Genomic DNA, 21,179 nt, shown 5'->3' with positions numbered 1-21,179 from the left:
TTGTTGTGTTTCACACGAGGAAAAGAAGGCTGAGTGAAGACATGACTAGCTCAAGTCTGCACAGCCAGAAAGTGACGATCCTAGAATTTGAAACCAGGACTCTCCCTCCTTTCCCTGCAACCTGTCCCTCCACTCCTCCTTTAAAACTATGGCTTGTCCCCTTTCCTTCTTTCTGGCAAACTCCCTTCTCCCCATATTTAGTTACTCATTCTTCAACCTACTGCTCTGTTGGTCTGGGGAGCATATCTTGTGACATGCAGTGAGACAGCCACTTTCTGAGTACGAAGATTTATATTGAACTCATCTTAATATGGTTTGGCCCAGTGCTCAATGACAGTGTAGTTTATTTTTGGCATCGCTTCTTAATCCTGACTTTACCCTTAACCCATCTTTCGGCTGACTGCACCAAAGAGGTAAGGGTTCGACCAAGCTACTTTCTGGTCTTTCCATCTTATTGAACACACAATGTCATGAGCAGAAACATCTTACCTTGTGCCTAGGAAGTAAAGGAAGGAGATGGTCCTTTTGGTTTGGTCTTCCCAAGCTTTACCCTTGTCATTCTAGTCTCTCTCATTATTAGGAATTTTTGTTTCAGCCCAGACAGCCTTTTCTGTAACTCCTCTGTCTTTTCAAGCCTATTCTAGCTGGCATGCATCTAATGTCCAGGAATTCATGTATCACCTGATTGAGTGCCAAGCTTTGGTGTCAGAGACTTAGACTTGAATCTTTGCTCTGTGACTTTCCAACAGGATGACTGTAGGTGAGTCAACCTCTCAGTTTCATTTTCTTCATTGGTGAATGTGGTGTGTGGTGGCATGAGGATTCTGTAGAGCTATCCTGCGAAAGCTATGACATGTAGCAAACCCTCAAGGGATGTTGGCTAGTATTATTATCATTAGCTATGAATTAGTATATCATACTAGATTGTCATTGCCTAGATTGGCTTATTTGCCATCGATCCAAGTCTTTTTGCTTATTCTCACTTTTCTCTGTACCTAGTCTTCTCTTTTTCTCTTTGTCTCCATCTCCTTCATACCAGCTCAAACCGATGATAAATGTTCTATCATCATATATATCTATTAGCCTATATACTTTCTCCTTGAATTGAAAATACCATAATTAATAGACTCTTAGGATCACAAAATTATAGCACTGAGAGGAATCCCTTCTAGCTTGAGTGAAAATCCAGAATCATGGAACTAGTCAGTGGTAAAATCAGGACTAGGACCTAGATTACTTGGTGTCCAATCTAGTGTTCTTTCCACTACATTTTTTTCCTTACCCAAATTTCACGTACCTGTATATATACACAACTAAAATATAATCCACAGTAAGTTGAATTGGGGGAGGGTGTGAAGAGGCACTTTGTATAGAAAGCTCATTCTTCTGTCACTGGTAGCTCTGACAGGGATCTCAAGACCAGAGATTTGGGGTGTAGAGTTGTTTTCTGGTCCTCAGGGTGTTGATGTTAAGAATTCCCAGCTATGAAATGAAGAATATCTGTCCCTATTCAGCATGGGTCTTCCCTGAACAGATAGATTCATGAACAACCCTCATTGTTGCCCCTCCTCATCATCTCTGCCTTTTGTCTCTTTTGTTAACCTAAACTTTATATATCTGATTTTCTTCTTTTTTTAACTTTACATTAAAATCATAAACATCCAGAAAAACAGACACAATAAACACAGTAGTACAATGAACAACATATACTGACCGCCTAGCTTCCACTATTACCAATAACAGCTATATTTGCGTGAATATAATTTATAAACTATTTTAAAATATGTATTTATGTGTCATATATTTTTTGCTGAATTATTTCAAAGCAAACATCATGACATATCACTTTAATACTTTAGTACCTATCTCTAAAAAAATGAGGATGTTTTCATAAAAATCCACAATTCCACACCCAACAGTGTTCGGAGTTCTCTAACATCATCTACTATTACTCGGTCCATATTCATTTTCCCCAGTTGTCATCAAATGTCTTCTATTTTTTAAAAAAGATTTATTTATTTATTTGAGAGAAAGAGCACATAGGAAAAGACAGGAGGAAGAAGCAGACTCCCCACTGAGCAGGGAGCCCAAGATAGGGCTCTATCCCAGGACCCCGGGATCATGACATGAGCTGAAGGCAGATGCTCAACCAACCGAGCCACCCAGGTGCCCCTCACATGTCTTTTATGGCTGTTTTTTCAAATCAGGATCTAATCAAGAACCATTTCATTGCATTTCTCTTAAGTCTCTCTTAATTTAGAATAGTCTCCCCAACAAACACACCTTTTTAGTGGTATTGACTTTTTGGGCCAGTTGTCCTATAGAGTCCCCCCCACGTTGGATTTGTCTGATTCTTCCTTCCTGCTCTCACTCTTACTCTTGCAGTAAGCTGGAAATCACATCAGAAGGCTTGATGAACATTAGCAGCAGGAGTTTTCCCAGGTGGTGCTGTGTGCTTCGAGTGGCAGCACCTCGCCTCCCACTGGTAATGCTGCCAAGTTTGATCAGTGAGTTAGGGTCGTGATAAGTATCTCTGTTGTGAAGGAACATTTTCTCCCTTGTGACTACACGTGATGTATAGGGAGATTCTTTGGCACCATGAGAATGTCTAGTGCCCCATCAATCAATCTTTCACCCAATGGCTTTACATCTACTGACACCCAAGTTTCTTTCTTATACTTAAAACAGATTTTACATTTTGTTATGTCTATTTCATCTTGAAAGAGCTATGCTTACTCCCAGGGGTTCACTTTTTAGTTTAGATGATATCCATTACCTTCCATGACCTTAAATCCATGATGGAGAAACTGAGCTATGGTGCATTAGTTGTCACATCCAGGGTGGAGACTGGAGGCAGAAGTTGGCAGAGATGGAAGTGGGCTTGGAGGACAGGTCTGAGGAATGCACACCAGCCCCTGTGTTGTACCCATGTCCTTAATCAGTGTTAGTCTTGTCTCTCATCAAGGATATAAGAATACCTTTCTTGGCTCTTTTGTCAGGTTGCTAGAGACAGGAAGAGAAGTTTGCTTTTAGCCCACAATCAAGGGTTGAACATGGGAGCTGTGTTGGCTCTACGAGCTGGGTGATAGAAGGGTGGGTGTGAAGTCTACAACATCTTGCCTAACTGAATGTCTTTGCTGTTGGGAATTTATGTGTGTGTTTGCACTGAATTTTTGAAACAGGTTGCCGTTTGGATTTGGGACTGATTCATACTGTAGGGGTTTCTCCGGGACTTTCGAGAGTGTGTGAGAAGTTTCTAAACCCAAAAGACTCCTTTTTTGGCACTGCAGCATCTTTTTCTATTTCGGCATCTTAAGAATCTGGGGGAACCATATAAAGATCAGAAGCAAGTCTGGCCCTAAAGGCTCCCTGTGACAGAGTAATTCCAGTTCGTTGAATCCTGGCCCATTCGGATAAGGCCATATAAAGCGGCTGTTTCCTGAATCGCCTGCTCCTTGCATCTCACAGGCTCCTTTTTGTAGAATGCTGGTATTTCAGGACCGCAACCACTGGTCACGTGCTTCCAACTCTTTACTCTCAGTCTCTCCTGCCCCCTGTTTATTTTTGGAGAGAGCACATTTTTGCTTCTCTTCAGGAGCTATGCGGGGTCCTGCCCCCTCCGTCCATTAGGCGGCAGCCCCAGCAGGCAGTGCTCATTTCCCACACTCAGAGACGTGACACCAGCTTTCAAGAGAGAACATGCGGGATGCACTGCCTGTGGGCTACCATCACCCGTTCCTATTTCTGGCCCTCGTGGTGTTGCACATTTTAAGACTCTGTCCTTCTTAAAGCAAGTTTGGATAGTGTTACCTGGCAGTAAGTCTGCCCAAATTGGAAATGGTTTTCCCAGCAGATGTCTTGGGGCTATGCCTCTGTATTTCAGAGCAATGTAAAGGAGAAACCGGGACTTTTGAAATCTAGAATCAGGTCTTCTTTCTGGCTTTTAAGATCACTTGAGCTGTCCCCCCTTTCACTGCATCCAGGGTGGATTTTTGTTTGTTTTGTTATATTTGTTTTCCCTCCTCCTAACACGGGGATAGCAAACAGACTTCTTCCAAAGTCATGACTCAGATTGGTAATATCTTCCCAAGTGCTTGAAGGATTCTGGAGTTGCTGGGCTCCATGAAAAAAAATGCCACAACTCACACTATCTTAGCCTGCCTAAAGAGTGAGTTTCTGGTTTAGGGGATGAATGAAGAGTAAATTCCTTTTCCTTTAAATGCCTGGGTCATTACACAGAGAACTCAGACACATAATATTTGAGAGCAAATAAATCATACATTCGGGCACCCCGGGTGGCCCAGCGGTTTAGCGCCGCCTTTGGCCCGGGGCGTGGTCCTGGAGACCCCGGGATCGGGTCCCGTGTCAGGCTCTCTGTATGGAGCCTGCTTCTCTCTCTGCCTGTGTCTCTGCCTCTCTCTCTCTCTCTCTCTCTCTCTCTCTCATGAATAAATAAATAAAATCTTTTAAAAAAACCCATACATTCATGTCCTCTTGTCCTACCCAGATCTGGTAGGCAGGAGAGGGAAGGACCCCGGGCTCCAAACCAAAGGCCCATAACGAAAGGGTTATAACTTTGCACCACTCCAGGCGGTGACCAGAGCTCTGACGGTCAGTCTGGGGAACGTGTGCAGGCCCCTGAAATCCCCCAGCATCTCATCTGTCACCTTGGGAAAGGGGAAGCAGAGTTCTGGCTGGTCCTAAAAGGGGCAGCAGGAGTGGTGTGGCCTATGAGTGTGCCCTGTGTTTCAGATCACCCTGGGAGAAAGCTGTGGCATGCTTTTTGAAACAGGGCTTCCTAAGTATTTAGATGTCATCATAGCTCTTAGGAGGGGCAGCCAAGCACTCACAGGCTGGACTGTCCATGCAAAGGACCTGCCAGACCTTTCGAATTACACTGCTAGAAGCCAGTCATCTCCTTACATTTCAGACAGATCATTTGCACCTTAGGTCAAACCGCTGCATTATGATCACGTTGCATCCGCTTCCACTTCTGGCGTGCATTGTAAAGTAAGAGTTGCCAAACTGCTCCCACCCCCCCACCCCCAGGAGTTTCCCAGGGACTTCTATTCTACCCCTGATGATCAGTGAATAGTGTTGGCTGTCGCCCAAGCGTTATGTGCCATCCTGGAATCCCTATACCTTGAATCTAGGTCCTTTAGAAATGATTTTCCTTTTCATCTCTGTTTGTATTTGAAATCTGTGAGGTTTCCTTTCATTCTCCTTGTCCTCAGCACTTCCTGGCCTGGCACATTTCTGTTTAGTCTTCAGTTGTGTACTGAGTTCTGTCTTCATGGTGACCTTGGAGAAAGTATTCTGGTAAAACCACCAGAGATGGCAAGAAAACTGCAAAATTCATACACCATGGTTGAGAGATTCCCCCCTCAGCTTGTCTTTGGACCTTGGATGCAGCTTGTCCCTGGAATAAACCCCTGTCTCCATCCCTGCCACCTGCCTCCTACCTCTGATGCAGACTCCTAAGTTTTCAAGTGAACCTGACATGCCGTCACATGGAGTTGATACACACCCGATGCATGCGAATGTGGCTTCTTCTCTGCCTCACTGAACAGGGGCAACATTTAAGGACACAGGTGACATCTGCTTTTTCCGTCTCACCCCACGCACGTAGGACAGTGCCCAGTTCCCCACATGGGGAATGAAGTTAGATTCTGGGGAAGAGCCTTCATAACTTAATAGTGGTCAATTAAGTCTGTTTCATCTAGACAGGGTAATTGTGGGTGGCCATAACAAGACTGATAGGAGGGAATATTAAAAAAAAAAAAAGTTTTTACCCTGGGACCCAGAGTCCTAGACTGAGCATAAGGATTTCCCATGAGGGAGGAGATAACTCCGGCTTCGTGTCCCAGCCCTTGTTTGCAGAGAGCACGTTCTGCATGCCCCTCTGGTCTCCCATGTGCCCCTGCACTGTCTCCTGAGGTTGGCCAAGACTCCTAGTAGGGAGAACAGGCCTTGGCCCCACTCTGCCCAGAGAATTTCTTGTCATCTCAGGGAAGAGTAGCTTAACACAGTTTTTACATCATGTCAGCTCTTGAAGTCTTCAGTCACTTGTGGGAAAACCCTGATTTTGGAAGTAGTTTTTCAGTCCTGTGGAGTGTGGAGGTGTGACTCTTATGTGGTGATCTTTTTGTTTTGAAACTGCCGTCCTAATGTAGCAGCTGGTCCCATTTTGTAACGGTAGGAGCATGAGAGAGTGTCTTTGTGCTGCCTCTGGTGGGAAGGGATTTGTACTCACTGCTCCCTACCCGCCCCCCCCCCCACAGTCATGGCTTCCTGGGATTTGTGGTTAAAGGAGATAAAACTGGTCATTTTGGTTTTTAGAACCTTAGAGAGCTTTATTAAACACATAGTGTCCCTTAGTAGTCAAAGCGACAGCTCAGGCCAGGCTCAGAGAAGTCTTTTTTTTTTCTTTTTTCCAAATGGTAGTATATTTTATTACCTACAATGTAACCTTTCGTATATTGACATTAGTAATAATGATGATGACGGCAATGGTAACAAGGAAGATAGAGTACTGACATGCCAGGCATTGCTCTAAGCACTTACTGTACAGCAACTGATTGAGTCCCACAGTTAAGCAGTTACTCAGAAGAGTGCATTTTGACAGACGTGTATGTTGCTTGTGCACCTTTTCCGTGCTGCGTCATCTCTCACAGCCCCTTTGGTCCAATCTCTGTTCCTCCCATTACAGTTGGCACCCACACCCTGCAGTAGAAAACCGCAGGGATCACAGGACAAGGAGGGCTACCCTGCCAATGCCACACGGGCCCCCTGCCTTCTTATGAACTCCCAGCATCTCACAGTGCTGGCAAAGCTCCAGGTAGACTTGGATACCCTGACCATGTGGCACTTTGGATTTGACTTGGTTTGTTCCATGCTTCCCAACACCCAGAGCAAAGAGAAGAAAGCAGAGGAGCCCAGCTCGGAGAGTGTAGCTCAGGGGTCACATGCCCAGCTGCCTACGGGGGAGCTGGGCAGGTAGCCTCAGGGAGTGACATGGGGCCATGGGTAAGACACAGGCATCCCTTCAGCGTGCACACTGAAGTCATAAGGTAAGCTCATGCTTCCAGCCAAGAGATATGCTCTTGCCCACTTTTCTCAAAGTGCCTGGCCTAGCTTTCATGTTCCTACTTCCGCTAGACATAGGCACACAGAGACAATTCTGTACTGGAAGACAAGCAGCAGCACAAGAGCAATAGGAATAGGTGGCAGTTGGCACTTGACTTTAGCAGGAAGGAGGCAGAGAGGGAGGGTGGGGACCTAGAATACACAGGTCCTGTCTGCAGGGGCAGCTGCTACTTAGCAGCCCCAACATGATTGGCTCTTAGAGTTTTCAAGAGAAGCTGGAAAATGACATTTTATATGGAAATCTTCCAATTTTTAAAAACAGTGGCTTAAATTTTAGAATGAAAACACACAAAAACACTGTCTGGCTAAACACAACGTGTGGCCACAGGTCTGTGACCTCCAAATTCAGGAATGTTCATTAACACAAGATGGTTCTGTCCTTGGGTAAAGAAATATGGGATATTCCCTGCAGAAGCACAGGGAAGATGGCCTGTAGGCCAGATTGCTTTAAAAGATCCTCAAGGGGCCTGGTGTGGTTCCATTCAGTTCTCTTTTTAACATTTCAGGTCTCCCTGGTGCAGTGCCTTACACACAGTAGGAGCTCAATAAGACAAGATTGTCAATTTGTGCTTATATACAACTTTGGCTCGTGGTGCTTTGGGTTTATTCTGATTCCAGCTCATCCTTACAGTTCCAGTGCTCATGCTGCCCAAACAGTTTAACCTCTGAGCTTCAATTTTGGATTCCTAGGAGAGAGAAATTGATTGGTTCCAATGGGATCACACTGGTGCACCCCTGATTCAGTCAGTGTCTAAGGGCAATGGGGGTCTTGGAGCAGGCTTCCCCTTATGGCCTACGCATGGGTGAGTATGGGTGGCAGGTGCACCAGATAAAGATGTGTGGACTGGGAACCAGCGGTGAGCATCTCTTGGTATATCTTCTTTGGATATCCCTCTGGTAGAGACAAACAAAAGCTTGTTTTCCACTTCTGCATTTATGTCATTTCAAACAGAGTCCTCTCAGGTAGGATTACCTGCCTCTAGCATAGAAAACTCAAGTTTGTTTTCTGTAAAGTGCTACTTAACGTTTCCTGGAGCTGAGTTGGATGCAAGCATTCTAGGACGTGGTTTCTTCTCGGTCAGGCATTTCCAGCAGATTCTGGCTCACCCTGGAGAAAAGCCTGTTATCTAGATAGAGCATGTCCTTGGCAGGCTGCAGTGCTACTAGAGAAGCCAGAAAGGAAATGTATCTTGGTGCAAAATAAAATATCAAAAGCATAAAGGTATTTTGGCATGTTGAGAGGATGTTTTCTTAAAAAGTTACAAGTTAGGCTTTGAGTGATAAATTTAAAAGGATGTTGCAATGACACATTTTTGTCCAAGTTTCTGCAAACCACATCCTTCCTGCTATATTGGACCACTGCTTGTTTTTATAAAGTTTTATTGCAACACAAAGCACCTGTTTGTTTACTTCTTGTCCATAGCTGCTTATTGCCCTACAGTATCAGAATCAAGTTGGAACACAGACTCTATGGCCCGCAGAATCAAAAATCTTTACTACCTAGCCCTTCATAGAAAAAGGTGGCCAACCCATGTTTTCATCCATTCATCATCAAAGCATCTCCTTAGACTGAGACTGACAGTTATAATTCTATGCCATTTTTAGAAAAAGGAATTTGATACTTCAAAAAATAGTCCTGGGCGAATGCTGGGGAATGGAATATAGGAAGCATTCTTTGCTCTTTTATCCAACTTGACTGACTCAGTGGATTGCTTGACGTTCCCTTGGGATTTCCAGTTCCCTTGGGATTTTCCAATTCCCTTGGGCTTCTGAATGCATCCTTGGCAGGTGAATCCTGCTCCCCAAATACTCTGAGTAGATTTTTAACCCACTCATTTAGTTTATATCTGTTAAGCAAACCTCTTATCTTTTTTTTTTTAAATTACCTTTATGTTTATAAAAGTAATATAAGGTAATTGTAAAAAAAATCAGAAAATGCACAAGAACACAAAGAAGGGAATTAAAAGTTGGCTATAGTTCTGCCACTGGTGTCCCCTCTCACTCATGTACTTATAGCTAATTAACACTAGATATTATGTATTAAAAATCTTTTCACCAAATTGGAAGCATATGCTCACTGTTTTACAACATTTTTAAAAAAGATTTTATTTATTCATGAGAGACAGAGAGAGAAAGAGAGGCAGAAAGAAGGAGAAGCAAGCTTCCTGCAAGAAGCCCGACTTGGGACTCGATCCTGGATTGCAGGATCACTCCCAGAGCTGAAGGCAGATACTCAACTGCTGAACCACCCAGGCGTCCCTACAACATGTGTTTTTAAAGTTATTATTTATTTATTATTTTAAAAATATTTAAATTCAATTTGCCAACATACAATATAACACACAGTGCTTATCTCATCATTTTTTTATTATTTAAATTTAGTAAGCCAACATATAGAAGAATGCCATTAGTTTTAGATGTAGAGTTCAGTTATTCATGAGTTGCATGTAACACCCAGTGTACATGGTTTTTAAAAGTTAACATATACTGACCATTCTCATTTCATTAGGTATTCTTTTTTTACCACAGTTCTTCACTATTACATAGTATTTTCGTGTGTGTAGTCCATGATTTAATTTCTTATTGCTGTCTATTTCTATTTTGAATTTTTTACTATTCACAAATGGCACTATGTCCCTAATTCTTTCTTTGGGATAAATTCCCTGGATTAGAATCTCTGACTTAAAAAGTATGGGGCCTTTCTAAAGGCTTTCAGCAGACTTTGCCAAATGGCCCTCCAGATCTTGCTTTTATATATTCCCACCAGCAGGGCTCAAAAGCACCTTGATTTTGACAGTAAATTAGAAAGGTTACTGTATTTTTATTTGAAAGATTTTGATAGAATATGGGTTGAGGTGGCCTTCACCTAATCACCTGCATGCCTGAATGCCAATGGTGAGTAACTGTGATTTTGGCTTCTTGTCCCCTCTTAGGCTCCCCCTCCCAAGCCACCCCGCAGGCAAGGAGGCTGGGCAGATGATTCCATGAAGACTTCAAAGTAAGTGCCAGCAGCTCATGAGGGTGGAGATGGGCACTTTGTTCTTGTGTTGTTTTTCTTTAAATTTTTTATAACAACGTTATTGAGGTATAATTCTTACTCTGGGTAATTCACCCATTTAAAATGTACAGTTCAGTTCTTTGTGCTTTACAAGAGTTGTGCTATCAATATCACAGTCAGTTTTAGAACATTTTTGTCACCCCCCTGCCCTTCAAAGAAACCCGGTACCCACTAGCCATAATTTCCCATGTCTCCCTGGTCTCTCCAACCCCAGGCAGCCACCATTCTGCTTCCTGTCTCTAATGACTTGCCTGTTGTGGACGTTTCACACGAATGAAATCACTATTCTATGACTGACTTCTTTCACTTGGCCTAATGTTTTCAAAGTTCATCCATATTGTAGCATTCTGTGTTCTTCTTTTTTTTTTTTTTTAATGAGGTATAATTGCCATATAACACTATTGGTTTCAGATGTACAGCATAATGATTCAGTATTTGTATATATTGTCAAATGATCACCATGGGGTACAATTAACATTGGTCACTATACATAACCACAAAAAATTTGTTCCTTGTGCTGAGAACCTTTAATATGTACACAACTTTCAGGTGTGTAGTACCGTTTATTCACTGTAGTCACCGTGCTGTACATTACATCTCCACGACTGACTTATTTTATAACTGGAAGTTTGTACCTTTTGACCCTCATTCTGTGTTCTCAAAGTAACTTTCTAAACAGAATGGAATTACTTGTTAGTAATTATAAGATTGCAAACCACTTTGGTCTTTAATCCCTTGCACTAAGTCTTAGATGAAAGGTAAACCAAAAAAAAAAAAAAAAAAAAATTCTACTGCACCAGCAGAGGATGGCCAACTATAAAGTTTAACTATTTAAGGTAGACTTTGGAAGGGAATTTTTTTTCTTGAAACATAGACATTACTGTTGTCTAGAATTTCCTTCAGCACTTGTTGCCTTCAAAAAATACATATTTTTTCTAATTCTTTCCTCCCTTCCTTTCCCCCTCACACACACACTTTCTCCTTCTGAATCATTTGAAAACAAGTTGCAGAATCATGACATTTCACCTCTAAATACTTAAGCATGCATCTCTCAAGATTAAGGACATTCTTCAGATGATCACAGTATGATTATCACATCCAAGTGATTTCCTAATGGTTTAATATTTAATAATAGTTTATATTTAAATTTACCCAGTTGTCCCAAAATGTCTTTTATAGCTCCAGAATCCAGTTAGACTTGACACATTGTGTTGGGCAGTTCTGCCTTTTTATCTAAAAGGATTTTTATTTAAATTTATCTAGATACATTTATTTAGATAAAGATAAGTTTATCTTATCTAAAATATCTCTCGATCTAAAATAATTCCAATCCCTTCCCTACTTTCCCATACATTGTCTTTTTTGAGCAGTTGATCCCATTGTCCTGTAGAATGTCTTAAATTCTGGTATTCTCTGATTCCTCATGATTAGGTTCACGTTGTAGGTTTTTGGCAGAACAGGTGATTTTATGTTCTTCTCATATCAAAATGGTGTAGAAACACATAGAGATGTCTCACTCCCATCCTTATTCCCTCCATCTCATTCCCATCCATCCTCTATGGGTAATCTCTTTATTAGTTTCTGGTCTATCTTTCCTATACTTTTTTTTTTTTTTCAGAATTAAACATACACATACACAATTTTAATTTATTCTTGTTTCTCTATATTAAGATTCAGTAAACTTTGGCTCACAAGCTAGCTTGCAGTTTTTATAGATCACGTTTTATTGGAACATGACCACACCCTTTCATTTTAAAAAGTTAGATCTCTGATCCATTCAGAATTAATTCTATCATATAAGGTATGGATCAGTTTTAACCTTTTTTTCCAAATGGCTGTGATCCCACCACCATTTTTGTAAAAATCCATCTCTCTCTGGTGAATTTAGAAACTACCCGTTCATATTCTGCATCTTTGTATGTGCCTGAGTTTACTTTTGGACTTGTTATTCTGTTCCAGTGGTCTTTCTGTCTCTTCACATGCTGGCAAATACCCCACTTTTTCCGTTAGAAAACATAGCACTCCTTTTTAGTGCACACCAAGAACAAGAAGATAACTTTGAAACATAGGTCTCATCTATCAGTGAGAGTCTTCTAGACTGGCCCTATTTTCCTAAGATATTAGGGGATTTTGTTTAAAGGTTTTATTTATTTATTCATGAGAGACACAGAGAGAGGCAGAGACATAGGCAGAGGGAGAAGCAGGCTCCCTGTAGGAAACCCAATGCGGGACTTGATTCCTGCACCCCGGGATCACCCCCTGAGCCAAAGATGCTCAACCACTGAGCCAGGTGTCCCAGTATTAGGGGATTTTAGTGCTTATAGTATCTGAAATTTATTTTGAAATATGGATATGAGACAGACCCTGTATTTGCTTCTTAGAGAACAAAAGGAAGTCTCAAAAATAAATATATTAAATGAATATATCACTGAATATGTTAAAGATGTGTCCCGATCAACTCAGTTTGTTCTCGGGAAAAGATGCTTTTCCATTTCATATGTTACTTTTCAAAGTATTGTCTTATTTGGCTCCCTAGTCCTGACCTCTCTAAATGTTGGGGGACCCAGGGCTCATCCTTGAATCTCTTCTCTTTAGTGTCAGCACATATGCTTGCATGATCTCAACCCATCCCGGGGGTTTAACGCTCACCTTCCCAATGATGACTTCAAAATATGTATCCCTCCAGTCCTTTCCCTGAACATCCAGTCATCCACATGATGTTTCTGCTTGGATCCACAATTCAATCATAGTGTCTCTGAATCAGTCCCCTCACTTGTCACACCTTTTGTCCCACCCCCTAACCTGCATCTCCCAACGTCTCCCTCAGATCTCCACAAATGGTGACCTCCACATTACTTCAGACCATAAACTTTGGAATCCTTCTGGACCCCTCTCTTTATCTCAGCACATGTTCAGTCCATCAGCGAACTAGGTGACGTCTACAGACGAAATACATCTGTTGTCTGCACTACCAGCGCTCGGCTCCAGCCGCTGTCACTTCTAGCGCTGACTCAACTGAGAATGTCCTGACTGGTCTCCCCCTGCATCTGTTTTCCCTCCATCTTATCCCCTAGAAAGGCCAGAGTGACCTTTTAAAACATAAGCGAGATCATTTCACTTGTTTCCTCAGAGACCTCCAGTGCCATTCCCCAAAGTCAAAGTCAATCCCAAAGTTCTTACCGTGGCCATGGCTTGCTTACAAAGCTCTACCTGACCTGAGTTTATATAAAGTACCACCTGTGGTCACTCTGTGTTCCCATCTCTTACTTTATGTATCAGCACATTACATATAAGCATATATACATACACATGTGGGTGTTTGTGTGCACGTACACATAGTCATAGTCTTTTTCTCTCTAATGTAAGTAAGCTTCTTGAGAGGAGACACACTCTAATTTATATATGCCCAGTACCTCGAATAGTGCCAGTCTGTAATAAGTGCTCAGTGACTGTTTATTGAACAAATGAATGATCGCATCAGTATTTTTGCTCTCAGATCAGGTCACTTTGCTATCCAGTGTGGGAAGTGGAGATCTGGAAGGTTGGAAGCCCTGTTGGGAAGGTAATATTCTGTTTGAAGGATGATAAGAGTTAGACGAGGACAGTGGTATGAGCATGGACAGGCGAGGAGCTTTGGAGTTGTTTTGGAGATAGAGTTCATAGAAGTGCCATTGGTTGGATACAGGGCAAAGGAAGGAGTGAAGGGTATTGCAAGGCACCTCGCTTCGATGATTGGTTAGGTGGCGGTGCTGTCAGATGGGGAATGCAGGAGAGACATGATTTGTAGGCTGGTGATGGTCCATGTAGATAATTTCCACAGTTTAGGAGTCTGGAGGAGAGGTAGAAAGAGAGGTACAATTTGGGTTGTCTACACAAGTAGAGGTCAAGGTCAGAGCCTTGGATTTGGCTGTTTGGAGTTTACTAGGGGCCTTTGAGAAAGTGGTTACGGTGATTTGCACTGGGGCAGAAGTCAGAGTATGGGCTAAAGAGGAACTGAGGCAAGGACATGGTGATCCCAGCTCCTTCCCTGAGAAAGAAAGGAAAGAATGGGGGACAGTATTTGGAAGGAAAGGTTTGTGTCCAGAACTATATGTGTAAATGTGGGGAAGAGTGACTGCAGGGAAATAGAAGGTATTTGAAGGAGCAAGATCCTTTGAAGGATTAAAACCTTCTAAGAGAGATTAATTGGCCTTGGACAGAAGAAGGCAGAGACATTTTTCCTCCAAGAAAGGAGGGAGGTTAGAAAGGCTGGTTAAGCTGTCAAGAAAAATTGAGGGAGTAGGGAATTGGGGGAATTTCATTTTGGATTGGCCCCTTGGTTTTCTTCTTCTTTCAGAGTAGAAGGGCAAACTGTTGAGCTTGTTGGAGCCCAGGAGAGCTGGCCTCTGGAGGCAAAGTAGAACAGATGTCTACAGAGAGGAGGGGGCTGCTAGCAAGGGGTAGGAGAGGCCGTTGTCAGGCCCCATTGAGGACCCGCCCATTGAGGTTGGAAAGCATGAGCTCCTGCTCCTCGCAGGGCACTCCAGGGAGTACAGAGTATAGATTGCCTCCTGCCCTGCAAGAGCTTGCATTCAAATTGGGAAGATCAGGCATTTTTGTTTATGAAAATCAGGAACAACGGGAGGAGCACATTGCAAGTGAGAACCAAATGGACTGGCGCACATTGGTGGTGTGACATCAGAGGAGAGAATGATTACTGTGACAAGGGGTCCCTTGCAGAGGACCTGGGGGGCAGGCTGGGTGGACTCCCATGCACAAAGAGGACCGTGAGGAGAGCATTGGTGTACATAAAGTGTTGAGGCAATATAACTTTATTGTCAGCCTGCTTAGAGCAGAGAATTCACACTGGAAAATCATGCACTGGGCTTGAATTCTTTTGAAATGATAATGATAATGGCGTTGACTGAGTTCACGCTGCTAGAACAGAATGCCATCAACTGGGTGGTTGAAACAACAAACATCTATTTGTCATTTTGACTGCTAGTTCTGGAAACCAGAAATCTGAGATCAAGGTGCCAGCATGGTCTCGTTCTAGTTGAGGGCTCTCTTCCTGGTTATATCCTCACACAACCTTCCTTCATGTGTGCATATATAGAGAGGGAAATCTTATATCTCTTCCTCATTTTATAAGGGCACCAATCCCCTCATGGAAGCTCTACCCCCATGACCTCCTCTAACTCTGATTAACTCCCAAAGGCCTCACCTCTAAGTGCTATCACATTAGAGATTGGGGTTTCAGCATATGAATTTTGGGGCAAGGGGGACATGAACATTCAGTCCATGGCTGCACTTTAAATGTGCATTACACCAGCTCTGTTGGGTAGGTTCCATTCTATAAGGTAGGTATCCCTCTACTAGGGAGGTAGGAGGCAAGTGAGGCTTACAGAAGCCTACAGCTATGTTGTTGCCAAGGGAAAGTAGAAGGGCTAATTCCAGATATGAACCAGGAGCTCACAGCCAAGGGATATGAATTTCTGGGGTTTATTTTATTTGCATAACACTGCCCAAGATAGCAGAGCACACTGGCTAGAGATTTCAGTGCCAGGACTCACATGCTCACCCCTGAGCCATAGGAAGGGGCTATATTCAGGAATATTCTGGGACCTGGGGTCACCACCTTTCCCTTCCCCTGGTGCCAAAGTCAGTGCTGTGCCAAAGATTCCATCTTGGAGTCAGTCTATCCCAGTGGGGCCTTCATAGCCCTTGGGTCGCTGACTTGACCATGGCAAATAGAGCTGAACAAGAGGCAACAAGACTGGGTAAAGAGAAGAAGAAAAGGTAGTCTGATTAAGTTTTGTCTCAAAGTGTCTGTTTTTGGGTTTGTCCCTGCATTGATCTGCAAGGGAATGAGGCAAGTAATGGCCCCTCAGGGACTTTCAGGACTTTGCTCTCAATGTCAGCCGTCATTTTCAATCACCCTCTCCCTCCCAGCCATTAATTTTGGCCCAGGATCATGGGGACTTGTCCATCTATCACTCCTAATTGACACTAAATGATCTGTCAGTTTATTGATGAACGGCAGGAGTGGAATTGTCACAATATATTTTACTTTCTAACAACTCCTCCTGACAATTTTACCTTGTCCATCTCACTCTCCTCACATAAATCTCCATTGGCCGCTCATTCCTTCTCCTGGGCTGTTCTGGTGCCAGCACTTCCACACCATCTGCACGCGTCAAGGACATCAAGATGGCGGGAGAACAGCCGAGTGCCAGGCCTGAGCTTGCCCCCTTCCCTCCTCTCTCTCTCTCTCTCTCTCTCTTTTTTTTAATGGCATAGATGTTCCAGGAATACTAAAGGGCTTCTGTCCTCTCTCTGTGTGTCATTGCCATACCAGAGTCTCTTTACCTTCTTGTTAGCAGTGAACAGTTAATTCTTATTAGGCTACAAAAGTGTGAGAGGCAAAAACTCACAGAGCCGCCAGGCTCCCAGATCTATATAAGCGCAGTTGCAAACACATGTTTTGTCCTCCTGCACCAGCATTGTTACAGGCTTCCTATCCCCACAGGGGTCAGTTTCTCAGCCTGGAGGGTAGCTTGGCTGGGATCTCATCGCCGGCGTGCCCCTTGCCGCACCCTGGGTACAGGTGTGCTGAGATGCGTGTGCTCAGCTGCTGGGCCAGGCCTGGAGTTGCCAAGGCCCTGAGGCTATAACCAGGAGCAGTCTTGTCTGTCACCCTAGTTTTCCATTAAAATGATAGTTTTAAGTGTTTTGTGTTTTGAAAAAGATAAAGGACGGGTTGGAGTTATATACATACATATATATGTATATTTAGAGAGAGAGAACTGGATTTTATATCTGTATGTGTATAATGTATGTGTGTGTGTGTAGTTGTTTAGTCTTAGGAAGGTATACGCATAGATGTGAAGAATCTTTTATCTTTTATGAGTCCAAGGATACAGAAAGAAGCTTGACAATATAGAAAAGATGTCATTGTTCCCCGCCTTCCTTCCTCTCCTGCTGAAGATAATTTTTGTTAACTGATAAGGACTGTTTTTGTTTATTAACCATCATTCCATTATCCTGCCTATCAAAATTAAAAAATGATTCCTTAATGTCACCTGATGTGCAGCCATCTTCAGATGCTTCCATTGTCTCAAAGATGTCTTTTTATAGTTGGATTGTAAAAAGGACAAATCAAGGTCTACGCCTTTTATTATTAGGTTTCTTTAGTCTTCCTTTTGTTCTACAACACCCCCTGCCTCCTTTTTTCCCCATGCCGTTGATTTTATTTATTTATTTATTTATTTATTTATTTGAGAGAGAACACACAGGCAGAGGGAGAGGCATGCAGAGGGGAAGGAAAAGCAGACTCCCCGCTGAGCAGGGAGCCCATTGTGGGGCTCAATCCCAGGACCCTGGGCTCATGATCTGAGCCAAAGTCAGATGCATAACCAATTGAGCCACCTAGGTGCCCCTTTTCTTCCTTCCTTCCTTCCTTCCTTCCTTCCTTCCTTCCTTCCTTCTTTCTTTCTTTCTTTCTTTCTTTCTTTCTTTCTTTCTTTCTTTCTTTCTTTCTTTCTCTTCCTTTCTTCCTTTCCTTTCCTTTCCTTTCCTTTCCTTTCCTTTCCTTTCCTTTCCTTTCCTTTGAGAAATTAGGCCTGCATAGTGTCCCACATTCCGGATTTGGCTCATGCTTCCTGATCATGGTGTTTAGCTTGTTCCTCTGTTTTTCATGTTCCTCATGAAGCAGGTAGTTAGATCTAGATTAATCCAGCAAGTTAGATTCTGGTTCACTGTTTTGGCAGGAACACTTTGAGGGCGGTGTTGTGCCCATGCTGCTATGTCACCTCAGAAGGCATCGGCTGGTGGGAGAGGCGCAGGTGTGCGGGGGCCCACCGGAAGCCAGGCTGTGACGGATGAGTGGGGCCAGGAATGTGCCTTCCATTTTCATCCCCACCAGACTCCCACCTAGAGGTCATAGTGTCCACTGAGAATTGTTGCCTAGAGCATGATTTCAATTGAAGGATGTCAAATGGTGATTTTCCAATTCTCCCTTAACAAATCCTTGCATAAAGAACTTTCATTTGTTGACTATTTGGTTGCTTGAAATACAGTCCATATCTACAATCCTGACTTCCCCCAGTTTTATATACAGACGTCCAGTCATGACAGAGTATATTTTTATTTTATTTATGTATTTTTTAAGATTTTATTTATTCATGAGAAACACAGAGAGAAAGGCAGAGACATAGGCAGAGGGAGAAGCAGGCTCCCTATAGGGAGCCTGATATGGGACTTGATCCCAGGACCCCAGGATCACGACCTGAGCCAAAGGTAGACGCTCAACCACTGAGCCACTCAGGTGCCCTGCTTAGTTCATACTTGATCAGTGACTGAGTTTGGGACATTTGGACAGTTTACAGAGCTGCAGCAATTAAAAAAGGAACAAGTATCCCTGGGTCCATACTTCAAAGCATAAAATCTTAATCCTTGACCTTCAGATTTTCATCAATAAACATAATTTTATTTATTTAGTTTTCAGGGGAAAAAAACCCCGAAACAAATTAGAAATATTGAGAATTTATTTTCCATGTGCTTCCCACTGTCACAGGAACCCAGGATCAGCATGGTGAGATCAGGGGTCCTGGGCACCATGGGTGAACAGTTACTTGCTTCTCAGTGAGGTGGGCCATTGGAGATGAGTGTCTAAGATTGGGAAAAATGAATGAAGCGATTGCATATGAGCTAGTAAGAAGAGAAAGTCCTTGGGGTGCCTGGGTGGCTCCGTCAGTTAAGCATTTGTTTTTGGCTCAGGTCATGATCTCAGGATTCTGGAACTGAGCCCCACATCAGGTTCCCAGCTTAGCAGGGAGTCTCCTTCTTCCTCTCCCTCTGCCCCTGTCCCCTGCTCACGCTCTCTCTCTCTTTCTCAAATAAATAAAATGAAAGAAAGAAAGAAAGAAAGAAAGAAAGAAAGAAAGAAAGAAAGAAAGAAAGAAAGAAAGAAAGAAAGAAAAGAAAAGAGAAAAGAAAGAAGAAAAGAAAAGAAAAGAAAAGAAAAGAAAAGAAAAGAAAAGAAAAGAAAAGAAAAAAGAAAAGAAAAGAAAAAAGAAAAGAAAAAAGAAAAAGTCTTTGGTAGGTAGTTGTGCACCTGTTTCCAGTGGCTGTGTCCAGGGCTCTGTTTCTGTGGTTTTTGGAGATGTCTCCCCAGCCTCCCCTGCCCCCCACCAGTGTAGGCCTCTGTCTCAACTTTCTATCATGTGTGCTTTCTCATGCATTTATGCGTTTCCTCCACGTGGCTCCAAGACACAGCAGATTCAGAAAAGGTAGCTTCAAGGCTCAGCAACAACAATTCTCTTAAATGTACACCTTACATTTGTTTGTTCTACACAGGCTCCCCAAAGAGTGATTTCTGGCTTTGCTGTCCACAGCCAAGTTGCTAAAGGAAGGTCTGGATCAGTTTCTATTTTAATTGAACTTAGAAAACTCACAATTTTTTTTTAAAATTAGAATATAATTGCATTGTTTATTGCTGGAAATTACATGTTTAGTAGGATCTGAAGATGAAATGAATGACACCTAGACTATATATGTTGAAATAACTCATGAAAAAACAAATCTCCTCACTGAAGTAGCAGGCAGTGTGGAGTGTGCCCAGCTCTTTCCTTAGGCCTTTCCTTGTCTCAAAACACTTGTACCATTTTGGTAGATTTCATTGGCTTTGGTAGCCAGTACGAGGGAAGGAGTGAGAATAATGGACAGATAATGACAGGACTTAGTGGAGCTGTCCTTTCCCACTCAGCCCCGTGGTGCACAGCAATGAGGCCCATACTGAAAGTCAGCCTTCAAACAAACTCCTACATCTGAGTCATTGTATAACTTTATGTCATCTTTTGAGACTTTAGAACTCTTATTGAATCTGAATTTTATTTATTTTAAAATACATTACGAATAGAATGTATTCAAAGGGTGAGGGAGGGATGATATGAAGCTACAGCTCTCGTTCCTGGCTCCCCCAGGCATTGTTTCTCTTCCCAGAGGCAAAGACTATTCACCAGTATCCTTCCAAAGACATTCTATGCATTTACAAAACATACAGGTTAATATATTCTTTTATCCCCTCACATAAATGGCAACATATCTATTCTCTTTCTTTTGTCATATAATGGAATTTAAAAAATATTTTATTTATTTGAGAGAGAGAGAGAACATGAGCGGGAGGGAGGGGCAGAGAGAGAGGGAGAAGCAGACTCCCTGCCTATCAGGAAGCCTGATAAGGGGCTCTATCCCAGAACCCTGAGATCATGACCTGAGCTGAAGGCAGATGCTTAACTGACAGAGCCGCCCAGGCGCCCCCATACAACAGTATTCCTTGGTGATTCTGAGAGACTCCTTTCTGGATCTCAATACAAAGTTGAACTGTCTCATTTTTAAGGGCTACATAGTACTCCAGAATTTCCTATCTCAATAAAAGTAATCATAAGCCCACAATAGATGTGATATTTTCCTAGGTTGAGAAAGCAGACTTGCCATGTTTATTCACGTACTAACCATAACATGATCCTTTGGAAAATATCATAAAGGCTTCAGATAAGGTACATGTAGACCCCTTAGGCTAAGGAAACCATATGAAGTATACATCAACCTTTTTCTCCTTGGGGTTCTGGTGGGGGGCATTTTCACACACTTCTGCTTAGGTTGATACAGTGATATTTAGTTTAAAGCAAGCAGAGATGTTCTGTGTTATAGTCTTTGCAGGTTAGAGCCCTGGATGGCTTGTCTAGTGTCACAAAACCAATTTACTTATGCAAATGACCAAATATGAAATAATTGGAATCTTGCAATTCTGTCAAGTGTGTCCCAATTGAAGGTGATAGCAGTCTGTTCCCGTAAGCCCCATGTGGAGTAGCATTTGGATCCTTCACCTCCCACTCTGAAAAGTGGAGCAATCTCCCTGACAAGTGGCCCAAGTCAGTCCCCTCCCTGGAGCAGAGGTGAGTACCTGATGCCCAAGGAGGAGGGGAGAAATGCG

General features: G+C 42.8%; 1 protein-coding gene across 1 annotated transcript in view; it reads left to right on the top strand.

Annotated features, from left to right (window-relative positions):
* Window positions 1-21,179, top strand: part of IFT43 (intraflagellar transport 43) — an 81,286-nt gene that overhangs the window by 20,591 nt on the left and 39,516 nt on the right. Inside the window, exon 3 of the mRNA XM_041759944.1 lies at window positions 10,080-10,144. Within this exon, the coding sequence (XP_041615878.1) occupies window positions 10,080-10,144 (65 nt within the window). The remainder of the gene's footprint in view (window positions 1-10,079; window positions 10,145-21,179) is intronic.

The sequence above is a fragment of the Vulpes lagopus genome, chromosome 6 (assembly GCF_018345385.1).
Source record: "Vulpes lagopus strain Blue_001 chromosome 6, ASM1834538v1, whole genome shotgun sequence".
Classification (NCBI taxonomy): domain Eukaryota; kingdom Metazoa; phylum Chordata; class Mammalia; order Carnivora; family Canidae; genus Vulpes; species Vulpes lagopus.
The sequence above is the reverse complement of the archived record's forward strand: the minus strand, read 5'-3'. Positions and strand labels throughout refer to the sequence as shown.